Below are 25,499 nucleotides of genomic sequence, written 5' to 3'. Positions count from 1 at the left end.
GAACAGATGAAACATTCTCCAGAGCAAAGGACATTGAGGGAGAGAGGTGGGAGGCGGGGGAGGCGGGAAGCGGTGGTGGTAGGCGAAAGGAGGGCAGCAGGAGCGCACCTCTCACCGTCTATCTTTACCCCTCGCCCCCAGCACCACTGGTCCGTCTGAGTCACACAGACACACACACACACTCACACACACACATACACACTGGCTTTATCCTCGTTTATTTATAAGTCGTAACATGTGAACAATAGTTATACATGAGGAAATGAAAGAAATAATCATCTGCTGCATAATGCAATTTGAACAGCGTTTAAGGTACAGAAATAGCAGTCCACACACATCAAAAATATGTACCATAATGGTGTTGTCGGACTCAAGGAAATCATCCTTAACAATAGTGTCGTGCAGTTTATGCGTAGTCTTCGTAAACTTGGTCGATGAATCGTATGAGGGTGACACTGAGTTCGTTGAGGCAACACAGAGCACAGTCTTTCCATCGTCAATGAACGACGTGTTTCACACTTATGATGGATCACTCGTCTCCTCGTCACGGAACCTCCCCAGGCCAGGGATGCATCCTGTGCTTCACCGGCGTCCTCTTGTCGCCATGATGTATGTTAAGAAGACCATACACCATCTGAGGAGCGTGAGAGTCTTGCACAGAACAACGGAGGCTTTGGTGAAACGTTCGGCGAGACTCGCTGGTGACGAGGAGGGTTCCTGCTGCTATGATACAGGAGAGGAACCTGAATAGTTTTTTCTTTTTTTTTTTTCCCACTGAGCAGGAAGGAAGGACTGGCGGTGCTGGCGGGCGGCAGGGTCTGGTGTTGGTCGTCTGAGGTGTACAGTGGAGGGGTTCCTTAGTGGCCGAGGAGGGTATTCCTGGCCCTGGCACGGTGCTGGGCGTGCCTGACGCGGTTGCTGATGGACGGGTGCTCCTCAATGGGCCTCCTGGCCCTCAGGTGGCGGTAGTCCTCGAAGGCGTTGGTGTTGATGTTCGATATAGGCAAATCCACTTCATCGTCGATCTCGTAGCGGCGCTGACACGCGCGTCTCGAGGCCAGGGTCTTGGCCATGTGGTCGATGTTGACCTCTGTGCGTGTTGGAGGGGCAAATAGCTCGTCGTCCGCCGTGTCGGGACGTGGCTTGAACACATTCACGAAGCGAGCACGCCTGTTGATCCTCCGCTGCTCGCCGACGGCGGGACCAAGTTCCCCGGCCCTGTACAGCACACGAGCCACCACATCAGAAACAATTTCCTCGCGCATGAGAGGTTCCCTGGGCCTGGGTGTCACCCTACTGCGACTGGGCAGGAGTATCACCTCCTGGGGCCTCCTGAATCTCATCACGTCAACGGCCTCGTCGTCCTCATCCTCCGGGAGGAAAGAGGGAGCTCGAGAACGACTTCTGCGAGCGGCAATTTCCGCCCTCAGCATGTCGAGATCGACGGTGGGATCGATCCTCCGCGCGCGCTCCGCTGCCTGCAGGTGCCACATGTCGTCTACGCGGCCGCTCAGACCGAGCACCTCGTCGTCCAGAGCGCGTAGGCTGGCGCGCAGAGTATTCCTGGCACTGTCTATTTCTGTGAGGTCGTTTACATGGTCCATCATGTTTTTCATCTCCTCCTGACGGCGTGTCCTGTTCCGAAGCAACAGGTCTCTGTCACTGACCACGATTTCCCGAGGTTCTCGAGAGGCAGAGGCGGCCCTTTCGGCGCGTTCATCTAGTCGCTGCATCTGTTGGTACACGTGATCAACGGCGCCCTCAAACTTGTTGTCCAACTCGCGGAGCTTCTCCCGTCGCTCGGCCATACTCCGCTCGTGTTCCTCCCTGCTCTGGGCGAGTGCTCTCACCACACTGGCGAACTCGGACGACAGGTCGTCGAGGTAACGGGGTTTTGGCGTGAGTTCACGGTAATCCAAGACCTTGATGGGTGTCGGTAGTCGTGGCCGGTACCTTGCATCCTCAAACTCGGACGCCTTCTTGTGCAATTTGCGGTAGTCCAACACAGACGAATTCTTAACGAGCTGAACCCACTTCCTTGTCATTGACCAGTTGGTGTGTGTACGTCTCAGGACGTTGCTCAGGCCAATAGCGTCGTTCTGTCTGATCTGCGTGCGGATCTTTTCTCCCTTGTCGATGTATCTGTCGATGTCACAGTTTTCGTACCATTTGAAAGGTTTACTGGAATGGTAGCGTGTCATGCAGCGTTCCTCCAGCAGGGGAAGGTGGACGTCGCTCTTGTTCGTCAGTTCTCCGTCGTCTTTGGCGTCCAGATAATCTATCATAGGCTGGTAACTGTTCACACCGAAGCCAAAATTGTCACTGTAAACATAGGTGGCCGGTTTTTTCCACAAGGATCGTGGGTGCTTTTTCCTGACCTTCCGTTCTTTCTCCTCCTGCTGGAATAAATCCTCCGGTGGCTCCTCGGGTGCACCGCCATTTTCCAGGGCCGCCTCCGCGGCGGGCGTGGTCTCCGCGTCGTCCGTCACGTCTCCCATCTTCGCCTGTCGTACGGCAACCAGCACAATGTCGGACACTCTTGTGTCCTGTCACGCGAGGCGAGGCCTCCTGTCTGTGGCTCGAGAAGGAGCAATACGTTCTTGAGGAGGAGGAGTGAGGGTTGGTGGAGGCCGGGGTTGCTAGCGGTCAGCACCACCCACCGCCACCCTGTGGACAGTAGGGTAGCCTGGTAGCATATGATCACCGGCCAGTGTGGTCACTACTAGTGAGTGGGTGGAAGAGGTTTTGGCATGGCAGTGTCATGCCTTTCCTGCCTCCACCGCAGTCATCTCAGGTGCCAGACCCCACATGGTTGGGGGGAGGGGGTGTAGGGGGGGCAAGTGTCGCCCCGTCAACCAATCACGGACCTTCTCTTCTCCTCCGGCGTATTGTAGGGCAGAAGGGGAGGGTGGGCTTAACCAATGGGCATCCGCCACACACCCACAGAGTGTACTGAAATAAGGCTCCTCTTAGGTTGCACATGCAGGGGCCGTCATTACGGTAACTTACGTAGCCATAACGCAAATTCTACAACTCTGTAGCAAAACCGTCGAGATATAATGGTGATGGACTGTTTGTCAGGGCAGTAAGTCCCCTTGCCAAGAGCCCGTGTCCAGATTGTGTACCCCACTCGCTGTCCGTCCTCTGCTAGCCATCTACCCTGCCCCGGGTCGTGCTACATCCCCACAACTTTGTTCTTGCTGTTCATCTCATGGACGAACGTCGAACATGTAACCCCCCCCGAGCACGGCGACGGTACAACCCCTGACCGTTGTGACGGTGGCTTGACCCTTGGGCATGATGGACTGGCCCCTACTGCTCTGGCTTCAAAGTCAGGTCAAAGGCCAGGCCCTCTGTCCCCCAGTGGTTGCCTCATCATGATCAGGAAGGTGAGGTGATGAGGACAGTTGCACATATGAATAACGAAATGTGGCGTTTTTCTTCCAGTAAAACGACGGAGGTATTACGTCACAGATACAGAGGCTGATAGCAACTGGATGATGTATGAGTTAAGACGGTCGTGGACAACAGTATATCGTTGACCTGACGTGTTTGTTTACCATTCCACGGTTACCCAGAGTGCTGAGCTACAGCGGGCCCTACCACTCTGGTATGACATATATCGTTAATATGACGGATCTTGTCGTCTGTCCCCTGCCCCTGTCATGCTATATGACGTGTCAATATCGTCTACAACAATTAATATTATACTATAAATGTCAGGTGGTTATTGGAAGTGATAAGTCTGGGAAAGTCGGTATGTTAGAAAACTCACAAAGGGTTGGACACACTATATATATGTGTGGCTCTGACGTCAAGTTACCATGAACAAGTGATTCTGAGACGTGAAAGCAAAGGAAACTTCAGCGCAGGTATGAAGGGGGAGTGTTGGGGACGGTTTCCCTTACGCTGAGGGGAGGTAACGTTATCAGCCCTCGCATATATATATATATATATATATATATATATATATATATATATATATATATATATATATATATATATGTATATATATATATATGCTATCTCATCGGGAAGTAAGAGATAAGGTCTTAGACCTATTATTGCTGATTTGCTGGACAAAAAAGATCTCAAACTTTACGTATTGAGATGTGAAAAACTTCAACTCAGATTTATTGAATATATATATATATATATATAATCCTTTCTATCAGTCTCTCCTCACTCATCCTTTTCATATGTCCATACCATTTCAGTACACCCGACTCAAGTACCTGAAACATGTAACACTTACTACCACAATCTCTCTCATAATGTCATTCCTTACTCCATCAATCCTCCACACACCAAGAAATTCTCATTGGGCATTCCATTTTCAACGTACCCACGTCTTCCCCACATTTGCCCTCGCCTCGCATCCAATCAGCACCGTCGGGACCATTATACCATCTTTGCCCTTACAGACAGTGACCTCTCTACAAACTCCTCAACCCGCACAGGACCTTAGCCCACTTAAACCTACCCTCCGATTCACTTCGGCTCTCACAGTTTCATCCGCTACTATGTCCACTCGCAGATATCCAAAACACCTTACTTCCTTCCAGGGTTCTACAATTAAACTCACACAGAAACCAAAATGTCTCTCCTTCCCTCTTGTAGAACTCATTACCTTACTCATATTCTCAGTAATGTTCAGATTGCTTCTTTCACACACTCTCCCAACCTCAGACACCAGCTTCTACAGTTTCTCACTCGAGTCTGCCACAAGCGGCATTTCACTTGCAAACAGCAACCAACTTACTTCCCAGGCGCCCCCATCCTCAACACACCCTAGACCCATTTCCTTTTCAGTCGTGGTGAAAATCACACTTCATTTCAGCACACCTACCTTCACCTGGAACCACTCACTTTCTTCTCCTCTTACTTGCATGCACGTCTTACTGTCTAGATGAAAACTCCTCAGTGCATTTTGCAGCTTTCCTCTTACACCATAATTTTGTGCATCTTCCACAAAGCATCTCTGTCAACTCCATCATACGCGATATATATAGGAAATGGCGGTTGAAGGTCTCTTTGCTTACGTATAAAAAGACGAAGGATATTTTATTCTTGTAAGTCAATAACCGTTTCTCTATGGTGGACATCGTAGCCAAAGCCTAGTTAGTCCTGAGAATTCCTAGTTACCACACAATGAGGCGGAAGATCAAATCCTTACTCTCTCTTCTATTTTATATATATATATATATATATATATATATATATATATATATATATATATATATATATATATATATATATATATATATATATATTCTAAGTATTCGAAAATACTCAGTCGTTTTCTTCAGTAATACCAGGAGACACAATAAGAAAATAGCGGCAACCGAGAGAGAACCCAGGAAATATTTGCAATAAATTTATCACGACTTCGGGAATTCCTGGTTGAGGAAAGCCACAGTGGTATTCCCCAAGGTGTATATTTAGATGTCCTTGCTGGCTATTGCCTGCCAGAACCATGGTAGTGCAGAGACCCGTGTACCACTCCTCCTCGTCCATCCTGACGCACCAGTGTCATGCCTTGTAATTATATATGATCCAGTTTATATCCGCCAATGGAGGGACGAGACTACTTTCTCTTCCTACAACTTCTCACTTCAAGGGAATCCATCATTTTCCCTTCGTGGGGTGCAGCCTCGAAGCTGCTGGAGCCTAATTCAAGGGGTCCTGGCTGGGTTTGTATAATGATAATGCCACTGTATAAACCTTATAATGCCACTGTATAAACCTGATAACGGCACTGTAAGAAATCTATACGAGGTGGAAGTGTCAGCCTGATCACTGTGACGTAAATGTCATTAATTATTTGTGGATATTATGTATATTATTATTCCTATGAGTCCACGGGGAAATGGACACGATAAGTTCCCAAGTGCACTTTCGTGTAATAGTCACATCATCAGGGGAGACACATGAGAGAAATATAACAGTCAGTGGATATACAACGAAGAGACGAAGCTAGGACGCCATTTGGTAAACAGGTATATCATTATGTATATTATTGGTCTTCCTCAATGTTCTTTGTAAGCTCAGAACATCTTTTGAAGCTCCTCTGTGAATGTATCTCTCTTCTTGTTATCGCCATTTTCTTACAAGTATTACACACACACACACACACACACACACACACACACACACACACACACACACACCATCATGCAACAACATATAGCGTGATTTGCAGACGACTCACACATCCGGGGTTCGAACAGTAGCAAAGGAAAACATGACTACCCTGCTGTGGTTCGGTCAACGGACCAGCTGGAGTTGAATCAAGACCGCGTGATGAAAATGGTCGTGGGATGATAATGATAATGATAATAATGATAATGATAATGAATATTATGATAATATACTAATTTCAACCATCTCTCCCACAATCTCTCTCATTTCGCCATGCTGTTGCTGCCGTCTCCATCTCCTGCAGGTATTATTGTATTTTGTCCACTGCTCACGTAAGCTGTCCCTGACGCCAAAGGCTCGGACCCATGACACGCGTCTGGCACCAGCTTCCCCTAGTTTCTTTGTGGAATCCAACTACACGAGGATTGACCGTATGAGATACCTCGAACGGTGAAGTTTCCCTGCTTATAAACTCCCTGCCCTTCGAGTCAGGTCTGATTAACCTCTTTATTTTTTCTTCTCAATCTTCATCTTGATCCTCACACTCCTTCATCACATTCACCTTCCTCTTCAGTCACATATTATCCTCATTACTCACACAATGATTCCTTGCTTCTGTCTGTCCCCTGTTCACCAAGGATTTTGTTATTCGTTTTTGTCACCCCGTTTTGTTGTCTTTTCCTCCCATTTTCATTATTTTTTGTCCATTTTCTATTCCATTTTCCTTTACCCACATCCTTATTTTTTGCCCATTAGTTTCATTAAATCTTTTTCCTCATTTCCTTTTGCGCCCCTTCATCCAGCCTTTGTACCGTTTATTCTTACCTATTTCTTATCTTTTCTTGCCCATACTCTTTGTCATTTTCGGTTTGAGGAAAGGAGTCAACCTAACGGTTAATCCTCGTATGAATGGCCACCAGACAAAATACTAAGGGAAGCAGCAGCCAGAAACGTACCGAGGAGGATCTAGATCAAAGGAGTTGAGACAACAGGGACAGCTTACGGAGGACGCTGGTGAAAATATAATGTGTGAACAGAGAGAGAGAGAGAGAGAGAGAGAGAGAGAGAGAGAGAGAGAGAGAGAGAGAGAGAGAGAGAGAGAGAGAGAAGCAACATTATGGCGGATGGAAAAAAATAGGAACGTGTGGAGACCAGGTGACAGTAGGGGAGTTAATTGGGTTGAAGGCTTTTGGAAGAGGAGTCGCCCCTGGTAAAGGAGCGGTACCCCACATGGGGGCGACTTTAGGCCCTGGTAGATATGGGATGTCTGGTCATAAGAAAATATTCATAGCACCCATACAACACTTCCAGTTTGTAGCGAGGAGACTTTGAGATATCCCATACATGAGGTTTACAGGATAGAATGAAGAGCGTATGGCTATGCCTAAAGGGTTCATGTTACAGCAGGGTTGAACAGAAGTGTTTTGAGATCTAATATCAGGAAACGATTGAGGTTTAGAAACGAGATGTATGGATAGATATCAGGTTTTAGCATAACGATGGTGTCTTCTGTCTTCTCACTTCCTGAGTGCAAACCCTCTCACCAACCAATTCGTTTATGCTTTAATTTCCCTTTTCTCCTTATTCATCATTTTATTTTTTGTTATTTATTTTTTCATGTTCGTTCTCCCTTGATTCACTTGTCCTCCTCCGGAAGTTGGTGTGTGCGTCTCATGTGTGCGGACCGACGTCAGCAGTTGACCATGTAAGTCAGTGGTGTGTGGCCGGGACCAGAGTCCCTCCTCCACACACACGGACACACACCCCTCCCTCCCACACAGTTGCTCGGGGCTGTAACTTAATACAGGTGTGTGTGCCAAGATGACGACCCCCCTCCCTACCCCCCCACACCTCCCTCCACTGGCTACTTACACCCCAGCATCACCGCCACTCTCTCCCCAGCTCCCCCTCGACCACCCGACCCCCATCCTAATGTCATTAGTGACCTGATATTCTGATATTCTTGTGTGTGTGTGTGTGTGTGTGTTGGTGTGTGTGTGTGTGTGTGTGTGTGTGTGTTGGTGTGAAAGAGTGTGTCTGAAACACGTGTATAGAGATGGAGTAAAGTGCGTGGAACACGTGTTGCACGCACTCACACCATCATGACTTCCGGAGGTCCTCCTCTATCTGTTTGTCCTTGTGATTTTCTTCCTGTTCCTGACCCGTTGTTTCCCCTGTCCCTTCCTGTTCCTGACCCGTTGTTTCCCCTGTCCCTTCCTGTTCCTGACCCGTTGTTTCCCCTGTCCCTTCCTGACCCGTTGTTTCCCCTGTCCCTTCCTGTTCCTGACCCGTTGTTTCCCCTGTCCCTTCCTGTTCCTGACCCGTTGTTTCCCCTGTCCCTTCCTGTTCCTGACCCGTTGTTTCCCCTGTCCCTTCCTGTTCCTGACCCGTTGTTTCCCTTGTCCCTTCCTGTTCCTGGCCCGTTGTTTCCCCTGTCCCTTCCTGACCCGTTGTTTCCCTTGTCCCTTCCTGTTCCTGGCCCGTTGTTTCCCCTGTCCCGTCCTGTTCCTGGCCCGTTGTTTCCCCTGTCCCTTCCTGTTCCTGGCCCGTTGTTTCCCCTGTCCCGTCCTGTTCCTGGCCCGTTGTTTCCCCTGTCCCTTCCTGTTCCTGACCCACCGTTCCTCCCGTCCCTCCTACCACCCTTTCCCTCACGTCAGCCAGCCTCTCCTACTGTAGTATGACCCGAGTATGTCACTTAGATCCATGTTGGCAGTGTGACCCGTGTGTCACAGAGCCAAGCGTGTGGGTGACACCCGTTACACAAAGATCATAACGAGTATTTCATGTTACTAGATTTGTATCTGTGGTGAATGTGGTGGTGGTGGTGGTGCCAGGGGGGGAGGGGAAAGGACCTCTCTGGGGGAGGGAGAGCGAGGCTGTAAACCTTGGCAGCCTATAGCGAGGGGGGAGGAGGAGGAGGAGGAGGAGTTGCAATAGAGACCCTGGTGTTGTGTTACGTGGGTCGTCTTCCTGACGGAGGCTGGGGCTGCACCACACACACACACACACAACACACACACACACACACACACACACACACACACACACAATCTTCACGTCTCAAATGAGGAGGAATTTTTCCTGTAGAATACAGCGGGCGTTTCCGTCACTATCCGGAGCTGGATATTATGAGGCTACGTGCCGTGGGCCAGGCAGGGAAGGAGTCAAGGGCATCATTAATCCCAGCTGGAGCTGCGCGCCAAATCTCGGGTTCACGTGAAACATTATGACACGAGCGGTACTGCTGGGGCAGGAAAGGCGCCAATATCCTGTTACGAGGTGAACTGTGGACGCTGCACGGAGAGTGCGCTGCGCAGAGAGTTCGCTACACGGAGTGTACTGTTGTACAGAGTGTACGCTGTTCAGAGTGTACGCTGTGCAGAGTGTATGCTGTGTAGAGTGTACGCTGTGCAGAGTGTACGCTGTGCAGAGTGTACGCTGTGCAGAGTGTACGCTGTGCAGAGTGTACGGTACGCGAATATGCGGTACCGTTGTGGACGCTGGGCAAGGCGCATTTTGCATGCACTAGTTAGTGTGGGTGTTATGTGTACTAGTGACGGTGCATGTTGCGTACAAGGTGCGGTACAGGTTGGGTGTACCAGGAGAGGTACATGTTGTGCGCACCAGGTGGAGTACATGTGTGCACCGGTGGAGTACATGGGTGTACCAAGTGGAGTACATGGTGCGTGCACTAGGTGGAGTACATGTTGGGTGTATCAGGTGGAGTACATGGTGCGTGCACTAGTTGGAGTACATGTTGGGTGTACCAGGTGGAGTACATGGTGCGTGCACTAGGTGGAGTACATGTTGGGTGTACTAGGGGGAGTACATATTCTATAAACATGCACAGTGCTTTCTCCCTCTGTCAGGGAGGGGTTCGCTCTGCGTACACCCTCCACAGCACGGTGGCGAGCGACGGGAGGATTAAAGGAGCAGTCGTAGGATGGAAGGAAAATGGGGGGGAGGACGTGTAGAGCATGAGACGGTGACACGCGCGTGCGTGCAGAAGCTCGAGGCGTGCACGCGAGGGAGTACAGCGTAGGGTCACGTTCGGCGCACTCATGCCTGGGTCCCGTCGTGAAATGTTAATGAAACTTGAGGGTCGACCTGCACCTGTTGGTTCCTCGCACACCTGCATATCCGCCCGCACGCCTGCACACCCGCTCACAGTCCCTTATACCAGCTTGTGCACCTGTACAATCGCCCGACACTCCTGTATTTCCGTCTGGATATATGTACACCTTGCCTAACCTTTGTCCATTAAGCCACACGTCTCTACACCCGCCCACACACCTGCAGACCTGTCCTCATATCTGTAAACCCGTCCGCACCTACACACACACACACACACACACACACACACACACACACACACACACACACACACACACAGCTACCACTCGGGGTGCCAACTGCCTCGCTACAAAATAAACAAATCCAGCGATACTCCAGAGGTTTTGCAAGACAGCGAACATAAGGGTGTGTCCGGCCGAGAAGACCTGGTGTGTTTCAGTGTGGTGTTGGTGTTGATGGTACGTCAGTGTTGCTGGGTGGTGGAGGGGCAGGTGTGGTGGTGGTGGGGTACTGAGTGGAGGGTCTGGGGTGGCACTTCCCCAGGCCCCCCAACCGTCACTAGACCACCTCATCAATTTACTCTCTGGTCCGGACGAGTAATTTCCCTGTGCCACCGTCGAAGGTCATTGTAATTTGTAGATTAAGACAAGGAATCGTCTGCATGGCTCGTGGGTCGTTAATTACGGTGTCAAGAGATGAGAGAACGTACAGCAGAGAGACGGTGGAGGGCCTTCCTGGGAGACTGTCGTTAACAGTGGATCTGTTATATGGAATGGTCATGTTGTAGATGGTTGTGAAGTGCTTGGCCCCACCGTCTGGACCAGTTATGCTTTGCCACACGAGGCATTATTGATCTATAGAATATCCAGCGTGTCATTACTGGAGGTTGATAAGACTCGCGGATACAAAAGGTTCCTTCTGAGCATTTTGTCGTCTCAGTGGACGACATACAAGACTTGAGGCTCTTGCAGAGGATCATGTGGGGGAGGGCGCGGCACCGGCGGTGTTGGAGGGAGGGTATACTGTGGTGGTGTGTCTGCGAGGTTGTTGGTGTGGGACGCTGCCGGGGATGTTTGTGTGGCAGACGACACGCTAGGGACTGTGGAGCACTGTGAGGCGGGCACAGCAGGAGGGTGTAGGAGATACACGTGCGGTCAGTAGGAGACAGTTCGAGATACAGTGAGAGAATAAGTTAAGAGATCAATGAAGGATGTGTGTAGGAGACAGCATGGGACACATACCGTGGGAGAATTGAGATACATGCGTAGGACACATACCCTGGGAGGGTGTAATGTGGGAGGGTGGGGAAGTACATGTGTGGGATACGTCCTGTGGGAGGATGTAGCGTGGGAGGGCCGAGTTATGTGGTATGACGCCCAAGGTTGTATTTATAGCTGAGAAGTTTTCGAGAGATTGTTGGCCTGTGTCCGGCTGTGTGCACCCCAACCCCGTCCAGTCCTCCTCCTTACCCCTCACCCAGTGTCCAATTAATTTCAACCCCCCCCCCCCCACACACACACACACACACACACTCCTTCCCTCCCTCATTCCCTTCCCCCCACCCTTGTACAGTGTACACATTCTGCGTTATGACAGCACAAGGTGAGCTCCATTGTGTGTGTGTGTGTGTGTGTGTGTGTGTGTGTGTGTGTGTGTGTGTGTGTGTGTGTGTGTGTGTGTGTGTACGCTGGTCAGTACATGAAGATCTGCCTAAGGTACAGCTAGTACATCCACAGTACTGAGGTCCGGCAAGAGGTCTGTGTCACCCCGGAAGTGGGGTGGATGATGCACCGTGTTTATAGCATTAGATCCAATCTTTACACACGACATCATGGATGTAGATGAGATCAGATGTAGCACCTCTCCCAGAAACAGTGATCAATGTAGTGTCTGAATCTGAGTGCCTCATTAGTGAGGATTTGCAGACGTACAGAGGAGATACGGTTATGGCAAACATGTAGAGCTAATGAATGGCTTCAGAAACATAGCTTAAGAGACTGGGTTGCACAGCCAGAATGACTGTAGCCGAGGGCTCTGTGCAGTCTGTAATGAGGGGTTTAGTACGTGGTACCACGGCCACTGAGTAGAAAGATAAGGTAAGATAAGAGAGATATATGGTTTTACCACCGATCTCAGAAAGCAAAGAGGAAGTTCATGCCCATTTTCAAGACAGGGAATAGGGAAGAATACATTGAATCACAGCCTTTGATGAGCGTGGTCTATTATACACTGGAAAAGATAATCAGAAAGGACACAGATGGTACTTGCAAGTCGAGAAGCTGCGTAAGAGAGAGAGGCAACATGAGGTCAGAGAGAAAGGTCATGAATAACAATTATTTCAGATGTTTTTGACGTAGTAAGAGGTGCTGTGGGACAAAGAGAATGGCTGGCTAAATCTGGTGTTCTTAGATTTCCAGAAAGCATTTGACGCTGTCCGTAAACAAGAAGCTGGATTTTCAAGCTTGCGGAAGAAGGGCACTACTGTTGTGGGTTCGCAGATTATCCCAGGGAAGGGAACAAAGGACACACGTATGAGGAAGTCTTCTGAAAGGGTTGGGTGTAACCAGTGGCGTGCTACAGGGTTCTGTCTTAGGTTCGCTCTCTCTCTCTCTCTCTCTCTCTCTCTCTCTCTCTCTCTCTCTCTCTCTCTCTCTCTCTCTCTCTCTCTCTCTCTCTCTCTCTCTCTCTCACCATCCTTCCCGTGACCCGTCATTCCGTAAACCCCCGTAAGGTGCCAGCACTGAGGCGGCCACTATAGGAACAGCGTAGCGTCGCCAGTGTGAGGAATGCGACCGTACAGTGTCGTCTGACCCAGCGTGATGGCTGGCCAGGTAGGAGAGGCAGCTGGGAGGAGAGAGACGTGAGTTAGGTGGATAGTTCACTCATGTTATTTCCTCCTGCACATGGCATGGGCAAGACAGAGGCGGTGCCTAGCCTGGGTCGGTGTCCTGTTTGGCTGACGTCACACCATCCGTTCTGGCCAGCGACCGAAACCCCCCCGACCCAGCGGGACAGATTTATCATCTCGGCGCTAATTATAACAGCGGCCATATAGGGTGAGTGTCAGGCTAGGTCAGGCCGTGCTGAGGTATGCACACCCCCCTCGCACGGTGACCCGCAGTACGCCTTGAGAGCCGTAGGTATGGCACTACCACAGCTCACCCACTGTGGCTGAGACTGTGTGACATACGGAGGATCTGGATACGAATGATGCGAAAATATTGAAATGAGACGAAGGGGAAAAAAATCAGTGTGTGAGGTACTGGGTTATATTGATCTGGTGTGAGTGGGTGGTGGCATGAGGCCCCTGGAGTCCATGTGATACATGACACTCATGTGTAAAACATGACGCATGACATGCATTTGTCATACAGGACGTATGACAACACACCTCATTTATGACGTGTGACACATCAGTGTCATACATGATGTATGATATATGGCAGCCAAATCAGTCATAACGTATTGCAGATGTTGGTAGTACATGTGTGCCCCAAGCGACACTGCTGCACGCTGTACACGCATTGTTGATGGCAGAGGTAGGGGCGAGGCAGTGGACACACGTGTTGATAACGTGTGTGGCTCCCGGGGATGTTGTACGCCTGCACCACCCTCCCACCTGGGACCCTTCCGGGGATGTTGTACGCCTGCACCACCCTCCCACCTGGGACCCTTCTGGGGATGTTGTACGCCCGCACCACCCTCCCACCTGGGACCCTTCCGGGGATGTTGTACGCCCACACCACCCTCCCACCTGGGACCCTTCCGGGGATGTTGTACGCCCACACCACCCTCCCACCTGGGACCCTTCCGGGGATGTTGTACGCCCACACCACCCTCCCACCTGGGACCCTTCCGGGGATGTTGTACGCCCACACCACCCTCCCACCTGGGACCCTTCCGGGGATGTTGTACGCCCACACCACCCTCCCACCTGGGACCCTTCCGGGGATGTTGTACGCCCACACCACCCTCCCACCTGGGACCCTTCCGGGGATGTTGTACGCCCACACCACCCTCTCACCTGGGACCCTTCCGGGGATGTTGTACGCCCACACCACCCTCCCACCTGGGACCCTTCCGGGGATGTTGTACCCCCACACCACCCTCCCACCTGGGACCCTTCCGGGGATGTTGTACTCCCACACCACCCTCCCACCTGGGACCCTTCCGGGGATGTTGTACGCCTGCACCACCCTCCCACCTGGGACCCTTCCGGGGATGTTGTACGCCCACACCACCCTCCCACCTGGGACCCTTCCGGGGATGTTGTACGCCCACACCACCCTCCCACCTGGGACCCTTCCGGGGATGTTGTACGCCCACACCACCCTCCCACCTGGGACCCTTCCGGGGATGTTGTACGCCCACACCACCCTCCCACCTGGGACCCTTCCGGGGATGTTGTACGCCCACACCATCCTTCCACCTGGGACCCTTCCGGGGATGTTGTACGCCTGCACCACCCTCCCACCTGGGACCCTTCCGGGGATGTTGTACGCCCGCACCACCCTCCCACCTGGGACCCTTCCGGGGATGTTGTACGCCCGCACCACCCTCCCACCTGGGACCCTTCTTGGGATGTTGTACGCCCGCACCACCCTCCCACCTGGGACCCTGGAGCTTGGCGTCACATGTGTGACGGATGTCGTATGGTAGATGTTGGACCATATCATAAATGTGTAACAACATCAGGACGAGTATAGGGTCACTCAGTGGGTCGATGGTATTCGTTAACCATACCTGTGGTACCGTGGTGGCACCAGGTACCAGATAGTACGCTTGGTATGAGCTACATCCTTCCACACGGTTCTCCATGTACCTTGCACTGCAAGTACCAGGCACACAGAGCTCCAGGCACGTATGGTACGTGTCATTCCTGATACCAGGTAGTTGTGTATGGTACCAGGTACATCTGACTCATCGATATGTGTCCCACCAGCTAGACACGGCATCACGTACATATAATCCGCAAACTCTACCAGGCTGTCATGTTTCCAGGTAACCCTGGTACAAGCCGGGTACTCTAAGATACCGGCAGGTCATCTTACCAGGAAACTCCGCCAGTAGGTTCTCCTGGCACCTTGTACATCAGTTAAGTAAGACAGTGTGTGTGTGTGTGTGTGTGTGTGTGTGTGTGTGGCAGCAGGAGCCGCCACTAAATACAGCAGAAGGAGGTACTTACTTGACGGACTCGAGTTCCTCCTCCCTCAGGTGCAGCTTCTTCTCAATCTCGACCTTGTAGCTCTGGTACTCGTTGCTGATCCTGATGAAGCGGTGCTCAGCTTCCTTGCCCGCCTGTAGGGGAAGAGAGAGACGGACTCGGGTCACAGTGAGGCATGTCCAGGCTCAGGCATGTGGGGGGAGGAGTGAGGCATGCATTACCTCAGGCATGGTTAGGTACGGTCAGTGTGTGACCAGATCGCGGGGGTATGGTTAAGGTGAAAACATGTAGTGGCTTAATGTACAACACTAGTGAAAAGGTGGGTTGTAGTGGGATGTGGTCGTGGGAGTGTAGTGAGTGAGGTGTGGCTAAGGAAATGATGAGTGAGATGTAGGGTAAGTGTAGTGAATGAGATGTGGCTCAGGCAGTATGTCGAGTGAGACGTGGCGAGATAAGTAAGGTGTAGGACTACTGTTGGGTAGAGAAGAGGGGTCTGGTGACTGAGGTGTGGCTGAGGCCAGGTTGCTGTTGGTTCAGTAGAGACGAGCACGGACGTTGTGGAGGACGCCAGCTCGGGAGATACCCCACACCTTGGCATATGATGACAACTTTGATCATCCTTGAGTGTAAAAGGAAAGGGTTTTCTTTCAGTACTGTTCCTCGCGGGAAAGGACGTGTGGGATGATCTTGAAAGTACTGTTTTGTTGTGAAATAATGCAAAAGATGTAGAGAAAACCACATGAGGTTGAATCAGGTGATAAAACATGAAATGTTTAGCACCGATGATGTGAAGATTTACCTCAGCAAGTCAGTGTTTCTTGAGTTCCATCCCTCTCACCCGTTACTCTTTGCTTCCCCTCCCTCCGCTCACCTGCCAGATAATGATGAGAGAAGGGAGAGGGGGTAAGGAGAGGGAGGTGAGTGTTAGGTAGAGGTAGTGTTGGATAGAGAAGCCCCGTATGGAAGGTTGGGGAACGTAAGGGTCACTGTAAACTGATTCTAAGTGTGAGCGCCTGAAGGAGGCGGTGAGTTGCAGTGCAGGTGGGTGTCTGGGGAAACTGGGTGACATTATCCTCCCCAACTGCTGGGGTTATCATTACTTCGTTCTTTATATAAAATATACTCAAGGTGGGATGGTTATGACACTGTACTGATGTATTGTAACTTACTGCAGGAGGTGTTGCTACCTGCTGCAGGAGGTGTGGCAACCTGCTGCAAAAGGTGTGGCAAACCTACTGCAGGAGGTGTGGCAACCTGCTGCAGGAGATGTGGCAACCTGCTGCAGGAAGTGTGGCAAACCTGTTGCAGGAGGTGTGGCAAACCTGCTGCAGGAGGTGTGGTAACCTGCTGCAGGAGGTGTGGCAAACCTGCTTCAGGAGGTGTGGCAACTTACTGCAGAAGGTGTGGCAACCTACAGCAAGAGATATATCAGGTACTTACGGCTTCAGACTCGTGCAGGGCGTTGGCTAGCTCGTTCCTCTCGGCCTCCAGGCGGCGGATCTCCAGCTCGAGGTCGTGCTTGATGCGGCTCAGGTCACCCACGGAAGCCTTCAGGTCAGAGTTCTCAACTGCCGGAGAAGAACAGAAGCAGGCGTACAGTGTTAGCTGGTAGGAACCATATAGACATCATATCATACACATCTCAATGCTACGTTGCCCACAGAACCGGTTGTAAGGTTCCACATGGATTACAGTGTTATCATGGGAAGGCACCAGTAGCAGGGAGAACATAAGTTGAGAGCAGTTTTCTCAGTATAAGGTCATCACTCACAGTAGAACGTACGGTGATATGTGAACTCTCGAGATCAAGACAGTACCCCCGTTTTTGAATACGATTGTACCCCCATACAGAGCAAGACCTGTGCGACAGCATACTCCAGGGTCGTGGAGTCGTGCTCAGGGGTCGTACCGTCAAGCTAATGTGTCTAGGATAATAGAGAGGATAAGAACGTTGCCTGAGACAAGTCAGGCTACGGTGGAACACGTGACAGCATCTTGATCATGAGCAGGGAACAAAAGGTACTGTTGGTGAGGGAAGTACTTCCATTATAAGGTCAGAAATACGCAGGGGGTAGGGTAGGGAAGGGAGGTCGAGAGAGAGAGAGAGAGAGAGAGAGAGAGAGAGAGAGAGAGAGAGAGAGAGAGAGAGAGAGAGAGAGAGAGAGAGAGAGGAGGCACGGACTAGCCTGGCAAGGGAAAGTGAACGATGGGGAGGGATTATGTATGTATTTTTCGTTCCTTCTGCTCCATTGATGCGAAGCTAGTAGGCAGTGAGGTAAACGTTGGGTCTGCAGGTGTACGAGTGGCGAAAATAGTTGTGTCACCGTGCGGTGTCCTGGAGCGAGGCCACATCTAGATTGCCCGTGATAATTTGGCAATGTGTGGCACGAGGGATGAAGATCTAGGAATGAGACAACAAGAGACATTCTTGTGGTCTCTACTGTCAACATGAACGGTGTCATCGTTTTTGTTGAAAGGTTAAAAGAAACGTCAAAGGCTCTCGAAGTTTTAAACTCCCTCAGTCAGTCACTTGAGTATTTCAAGTCGATGCCTAACATCATTTCAGCTGCTTGAGTACAACCGTTGGGCACGGCGGTATATGGCTTGAGGACGACGGTACGACTGTTGGGCACGGCGGTATATGGCTTGAGTAAGAGGTACGACCGTACTCCTCAGCCACACGTAGGGCAAAAGACAGCCACCAGTTCTCCTATTAAGGGTTGTGTTAAGACCTGAGAAATTTGATATTGACCCCATGTTCCAGCTGGCTGTGGGATCTGCAGCCAATCAAGTTAATCTGTGTGGCCTCAGGAGGACAAGAACGCGTCACGAACGGACCCTCAGGTTGGACGAAGTTGATTACATTAGTGATCAATGAGAGGAGAATGTTGAGGAGAAATGCCACACGTTTGATTAATCCTGGAATTAATCATGTGACTGTGGGGGCGTATGATGCCGTGTGATGTGGGGGTTCCCAGGATAGACCGGGGGATATGGTGGCCCTCAACTTGTTGACGTTATTGTGGGGTTGAATTCTGGTGTTTTGAGATTCAACAGTGGGAGATTAGCAAGATTTAGAAAGAGATGTATGAAGAAAATACGCTTTTGCACTATTGAATTTACCCAGGTTACTGCCTCCCCATTACGAGATGCTTCACAGGGCCGAAATTAAGAGGGAAAATATGTTCAGTGTGTGAGAAAAGGACATGATTAGAATGAAGGAGGAGGAAGAGAGTGATTGAGGTTATGAAGGGAGGAATAGATAGGCGCAAGGATGAGGACGAGAGGAGAAAGAACGTAGGCGAAAGTTCGAAATCCTCAGGGACGCTGCTGTAGGTTAGGCATATGGAGAAATCCCTCTATCCACGTCAAATGTAATAGACCAATTAGTGAAGAAGCTACAGAAGGAAGCAGAAAAAGCCAGACATAGAAAGTTAAGGAAGCAGAAACAAATGCCAAGCGCCATCAGATGTCCTTGGAGATGTCTAGGGGTGCGTGTTGGTAATGTGGAAGAAGGGATTTAGAGTGATCAAGAAAACGAGTGTTCGATTCTCTTATTTCTGGTACAAAACACCTTTACGCTTGAGATGTGGGTGGTGTCAGGTTTGATGATGGTAGAACGATCGTCATTTTGAAGGGCCACAGTGAAGGGACTTTTCTACCGGTGTTTGTACGAAGGGAAGTTGTGCAGCGAGGGCAAGTATCTGAGCCACACCTGCATGGGTCAGTGTCTGTCTCAAGTCAGCACATTGTAAATAGCGAATGTTTTGGGGCAGGTCTCACTCATGTTAGGTTATGTGCAGTGTAAGATGGAGAGAGCGTTGTTGGGTCAGGTACAGTTTAGTAAATATGGGTATTGGGTCATGCACAGTATAGATAACATAGGTAGAATGGTGTTGGTCATGTACAGCATAGACAACATGAGGAGAGGGTTGTTGGGTCGTGCACAGTATAGATAATATGGGTGTTGGGTCATGTACAGCATAGATAATATGGAGAGAGGGATGTTGGGTCGTGTATGGTATAGACAACATGGATGTTGGGTCAGGTCCTGTATAGACAAGATTGGTGTTGGGTTAGGTCCTGTATAGACAACATGGGTGCTGGGTTAGGTCCAGTTTAGACAACATGGGTGTTGGGTTAGGTCCTGTATAGACAACATGGGTGTTGGGTCAGGTCCAGTATAGACAAGATGGGGAGAGGTGTGTTGGCCTTACCAGAGATCTTCTTGTGGTCAATGGAGAGTTTCTCGTACAGTTCCTTGCTGTGTTCCAGTTCGTGCACCACTTTGTTGTACTCGGCCACGCGGATCTTGAGGTCCTTGCTTGTCTGTTCGTACAGCAGGTTCAGCTCTTCATATTTCACAAGCAGGCTCTTGTACTCGCGGTCCACGGTCTCCAGACGGGCCTTGCATTCGCGGTGGTTAGTGTTGGCCTGCGGTAGGAAGGTACAGTGTAATAAATGTCTCGATTATTTACAATATGTGATGGAAAACTGAAATACTGACGAAATCAGTGACCTGTTTTCATGTAACGTTATACAGAAGACTTCAGTATCATTCATCTACACTTACAGTTTTTCTCTCTTTCCCTTCCATGGCCTCCACCTTCCCTTGTGGCTCCCATGTCACCCTGTGGCCTCCACCCTCCCCCGTGGTCTCCATGTTTTCTTGTGGTCTCCACCATCTCCTTCAGGGTTCATCAACCCCTCTGTACTCAGCCATCCTGTCTCTTATCTCCCTCCTGCAGTGTCTGGTCTCTATACCCTCCCATCCCTCTTACTCACCCTTACCTTTTTGGTCTTAACCATTCTGAATTCGAACATCATTGGCCCCGTCCTACCCAAGGTTGATTCTTAAACCTTCACCATGAACGTGTATCTCTGATGTGCACTCAGCCGTCCCCGGCCTTATATGCTATCCTCCATCAGCACTAACCATCACCCTAGCTCCCTATCCTCCATCCCTGCTGGGAGCCCCAACCATCCACACCCTACTCTCCAGCCCAACACGAACCTTCTCCAAGTCCAGGATCATGATCTCGATCTCCTGCGAGAGACGGCTCTTCTGCTTCTCGAGGGCGGTGATCTTCAGAGTCAGGCTGCTGCAGTGCTCTTCCAGTTCCACGATCTTTATATGCATCTTCTTCCTGCACACAACGACAATAGGGACGTTAGAACACGTCATAAAGGCGCACACATGGCTGTCGCACCTCGGCTCTCACGCCAGACACGACAGCCAGTACTTTAGGTACACAAATGGCGGTATGCTAGGAACATATTAGTTATAACATTATGGATCCACAAAGCATTAGAAAGAGTGTAGAGTGTCGCTGTCATGTAGCGGACACGACGGGGGATACAACAACTGTTGTTGTTTTGTGGACACAATGGACGTTAGACTGGTAGCTCAGCAGGTGTTACAGGGTAACACAACGGCCGTGACTGTGGACTAACAGTGGATGTTACGTTGAGGACAGTGGGGTTACAACGGACTCAGATGTGGCCTGGAAATTGCCTATTAGCTGACAATACTGTCAGCCAGGCTAAAGCTGGACAGTGACTACTAGTGGGCAATATTGTCAGCCAGGCTTAAGCCGGACATTGGTCACTAGTGAACAATACTGTCAGCCAAGGTTGGGTTGGACAGTAGTCCAGCAGTGGACCTAGTCAGCAGGAGGAGGAGGGGGAAGGCAGAGGTATGGTTAGTGAGGTTCGTTCGTCTTACTTACTTGATTTCCTCGACGTCTTCAAGATGGGCGCGACACTCCTGCTCGTACTTGCTCTTGTACTGGAGGACAAGGGCCGCCTCACCGCTCAGCTTGCGTTCGATTTCGATGCGCAGTTCGCATTCGTCCTCGTAAGATTTCTTGAGAAGCATCAGCTCGGAGTTCATAGCGGTGAGGTCGCTCTCCAGCTTACGGCGGCGCTGCAGGAATACAACAGTCAGTCAGTACACACATTCAGCTCGGGTGGTGCTCACCACCCGTCATGGTGGCGTCCTGTGTCGCCTTTTATGTTTACCTATATGTTTATTCCTCATCTACCCTTTATATTCTTCTGTTATTATCCTCTTTCTAGACTTCCGTATATTATAAAAGTTTTCCTGACCGCCTGAAGTTCTTTATAACCTATTCTTTCTTCCTATACAGTTTCCTGCCTGGGTCTTCCCACTTGACCCCCACATCCGACATCCTCATCACTATGTATTCTGCTCTCTCCTCCCTCACCTCATCGCCATCATACTTCCCTCCCTCTCCTCCTCCTCTTCCTGCTCCTTCTTTACAATATTTTCCATCTACTTATCCCTAGCTGTTTACCCATTTTCCTTTAGATTTATCTTCAATTTTCATCTTTTCCCTCTTCCTTATCATCCTTTCCCTTATCTCCCTCTCCTGCGCTGTTCGTCTCCCACTCCTCCTCCCTCCCTCCTGCTGGGACTTACCGCCTCCTCAACGTCGTACTTCCTCTTGTACTCCTCCAAGCTGCTGCCGCTGGACTTGAGGGCGTAGTTCACCTCTTCGATCTTCACCTTCAGTTCCTGCACCACCTTCGTCAGTTCCACGTTTTCCTGCCGGGTACCAAGGTTAGCGTCAGTCACATACACGTGTCATGGTTCTAGTGGACTCTGATCACGCATGGTGCGTCCACGTCATGCACAAGGTGTGGTTTCTGTCAGACACACGGACGTGTGATACACAAGGGGTAGCTGTGTCAAACACATGTCTGTATCGCACACAAGGTGCAGCTGTGTCAGAAACATGTCTGTGTCACATGCAGGATGTAGCTGTGTCTCACCACTTACACTGTTCCCCAGCCATATACCAGACATATACTGCCCCTCAGCCATACATTCCGCATAAAAACTGCCCCTCAGGTACATAGCTACTTACACTACCCGTCAGCTACACACCTAATTGTAACTGCTGCCTCCCACACGCCTCAGTCATACCGTGGCCAGGTGTCCACCGCCCGGGCAGGTCACCCTGATCGTTCATGTCTGCCTCCCTCAGACGACCTGCCCCATCCATACCTCGTACTCCCGGACGTCGCCCATATCCCTACCTCCATACACCCCACTCACACGAGCCCTCAGGACACACACACACACACACACACACACACACACACACACACACACACACACACCAGCCCTAGGACACGTACCACACCAACCTCCCAGGACATACCACACCAACCCCTAGGGCACGTACCACACCAACCACCCCCGGGGCACGTACCACACCAACCCCCCAGGGCACGTACCACACCAACCACCCTTCCACGGCACATAACACACCAACCCCCCAGGGCACGTACCACACCAACCCCCTCAGGGCACATAAGACACCAACCCCCCAGGGCACGTACCACACCAACCCCCCAGGGCACGTACCACACCAACCACCCCCCAGGGCACGTACCACACCAACCCCCCAGGGCACGTACCACACCAACCACCCTTCCACGGCACATAACACACCAACCCCCCAGGGCACGTACCACACCAACCCCCCCAGGGCACGTACCACACCAACCACACCAGGGCACGTACCACACCAACCACCCCCAGGGCACGTACCACACCAACCACCCCAGGGCACGTACCACACCAACCCCCCAGGGCACGTACCACACCAACCACCCCCCAGGGCACGTACCACACCAACCCCCCAGGGCACGTACCACACCAACCATCCCCCAGGGCACGTACCACACTAACCCCCAGGGCACGTTCCACACCTACCCTCCCCCAGGGCACGTACCACACCAATCCCCCAGGGCACGTACCACACCAATCCCCCAGGGCACGTACCACACCAACCACCTCCCAGGGCACGTACCACACCTACCCTCCCCCCAGGGCACATTCCACACCAACCACCCTCCCAGGGCACGTACCACACCAACCCCCCAGGGCACGTACCACACCAACCCCCCAGGGCACGTACCACACCAACCATCCCCCAGGGCACGTACCACACTAACCCCCCAGGGCACGTTCCACACCTACCCTCCCCCAGGGCACGTACCACACCAACCACCTCCCAGGGCACGTACCACACCTACCCTCCCCCCAGGGCACGTACCACACCAACCACCCTCCCAGGGCACGTACCACACTGAGTCGTTGTTTGGAGGAGGTGATGTCGATGATGGTGCGGTTGAGCTCTTCGATCTTAATCTGGAGCTCCTGGATGGTGATGTTCAGGGTCTTGACACTCTTGTAGTAGTTGGCGGACTCGAGGGTCACCTTCTCCAGTTGCTCGGTCAGCTCGTACACCTCCGCCTGGAACTTGGCCTTCTCCTTCTCTGACCTGGAACGTCAGGAAACAGTACAGACACGGAACTCCAGCCGACCCCTCTCACTGGACCCTATCACATACTGCTCTTACACCTGCTCTTATTACAGCAGTCAAGGTCCTCCTCCTCCTCCTCCTCCTCCTCCTCCTCCTACTACTACTACTACTACTACTACTACTACTACTACTACTACTACTACTACTACTAATAATAATAATAATAATAATAATAATAATAGTAATAATAATGATAATGATAATAATAATAATAATAATGATACAAATATTGCTACTACTACTGTTACTCTTTAGAGTTAAGAGCTATATCATGGCTTAACAAAGCGCGTGAGATTGAAACGTTGCCCTTTGTGACAAAGAACTCCTCACCAACGTGTTCTTAACATTACTAGCGGCCATCCTTGCCTTGGTAGTCTGTCGTTGTATTCTCTGAAGGTAGGGTGACCTAAAGACTTTAGAACACAGTGTTCGAGATGGGGAGCCATCCACCTGTGAACTGTTGAAAGCGAAGTTGCTTTTCTCGTTCTTGGACTAGAATGTCTTACGTACGAAGCACAGAATTCGGTTTGTCTTTTTAACTGCTTCACTGAATGCTTACTTGGATTTAGCTCACCTAAGATTATTATACCAAAGTCCTTTTCGTCTGTTGCCCAAGAGAATTCATAGAATACTTTGTATTGCGTTATTATTGCGCAACTATGAAACTTTGCAATTTTTGATATTGACATTTATTTGCCACTTTGGAGTCCAATCTATCAGTCTAAGTCAGTTAGTAGCTGAAGACGTTAGAAATTCTGTTCAAACTTTACTCTCTCGTTCAATTTTGTTTGAGAATCTTATTTTAAATTGATATTTCGCATTCATTTGAGAAGAGAAGATGCCACAAGTCTGACCCTTGTAGCACTTCACTTCCTTAATCTTTCATTTACGAGTTTTGCCGATCAGGATTAAGGAAGAAGGCGACATAGAAAACGAAGGAAACCTATATCTTCAAAACTTTCAGAGAGAATGGGTAAAGCAAGTGTTACAAAAAAAAAAAAGAAAATGGGAGAAATGGGACTAAATATAGAGAATGCGTCGCGACCCAGGGCTGGCGTAAATGTACCGCTGGTATGTATGTTGGCTTAACGCGCCTGCTGCCGGATTTATTGCCTCTGGACCAAATATAAGGTGAGGAAACCTTCACGTGTGTAGACAGAATGTTCTCGCCTATTGGCTACAATGATACGCATCCTCCGCCTTTAGTGGTTGCTGTCTCGCGGCTAAAGGGCGTCTGGTGAATATCTTTAGAAGGCTGTTTGTGTGTGTGTGTGTGTTTGTGTGTGTGTGTAGCTCCCGTTTATACATTATGGGACGCGAGTTTCACAGGGCCTCGTCTCTTGTATATCTTATTGCACCCTGAGGAAGACTGGTCAATGTTTGTAAGTGGCCGCAGTTGTTGACTGTCTGTGTCCTTAGGATCACCCCAGCCATCAATGCGTCACCCTTGCCCTGACGATCCTGTGTCCCAGCATCTGGTCATGGCCTCTGGTAACTGTAGCACTGTACCTCGTGCGGAACCGTTGACCGTCAGTGTTATCCAGAAATTCAGTGCTGTTATCAGGTCACCCCTCTCTCTTCTCTCCTCCAAGGATGCGAGTGTGTAGCCTTCAACCTGTCGTTGTAGCCAAGCTCTCGTAGATCCTATATCATCTTGGTTGCTCCTGTTTGGATCATCTCGGTCATGTCCTCGTGTGTCTGCCAGTGTGATGACCAAAGAGGCACAATCCAGCTTAGGCCTCATGCATGTGTTCGTCCTCATC

The 25,499-nt window shown here is 50.5% G+C and overlaps 2 protein-coding genes across 3 annotated transcripts in view; both read right to left on the bottom strand.

Annotated features, from left to right (window-relative positions):
• LOC139755594 (paramyosin, long form-like) overlaps positions 1-25,499 on the bottom strand; it is a 99,664-nt gene that overhangs the window by 12,910 nt on the left and 61,255 nt on the right. For both annotated transcript variants that reach the window (XM_071674130.1, XM_071674120.1), the window contains exons 5-11: positions 23,496-23,694; positions 21,822-21,947; positions 21,109-21,305; positions 20,394-20,526; positions 19,597-19,813; positions 16,820-16,947; positions 15,401-15,513 (exon numbers count right to left, since the gene is read on the bottom strand). In XM_071674130.1, coding sequence (XP_071530231.1) covers positions 15,401-15,513; positions 16,820-16,947; positions 19,597-19,813; positions 20,394-20,526; positions 21,109-21,305; positions 21,822-21,947; positions 23,496-23,694 — 1,113 coding nt within the window. The remainder of the gene's footprint in view (positions 1-15,400; positions 15,514-16,819; positions 16,948-19,596; positions 19,814-20,393; positions 20,527-21,108; positions 21,306-21,821; positions 21,948-23,495; positions 23,695-25,499) is intronic.
• LOC139755602 (uncharacterized) lies at positions 448-2,948 on the bottom strand. Its single transcript, XM_071674143.1, has one exon. The coding sequence runs from the start codon at positions 2,496-2,498 to the stop codon at positions 858-860; it is 1,641 nt and encodes a 546-aa protein (XP_071530244.1). The 5' UTR covers positions 2,499-2,948; the 3' UTR covers positions 448-857.

Source organism: Panulirus ornatus, chromosome 2, assembly GCF_036320965.1.
Source record: "Panulirus ornatus isolate Po-2019 chromosome 2, ASM3632096v1, whole genome shotgun sequence".
Taxonomy (NCBI): Eukaryota; Metazoa; Arthropoda; class Malacostraca; order Decapoda; family Palinuridae; genus Panulirus; species Panulirus ornatus.
The sequence above is the reverse complement of the archived record's forward strand: the minus strand, read 5'-3'. Positions and strand labels throughout refer to the sequence as shown.

What these genes read in the sequence shown, in the direction of transcription:
- LOC139755602 (XM_071674143.1), bottom strand. Translation starts at nt 2,498, where the DNA reads ATGGGAGACGTGACGGACGACGCGGAGACCACGCCCGCCGCGGAGGCG.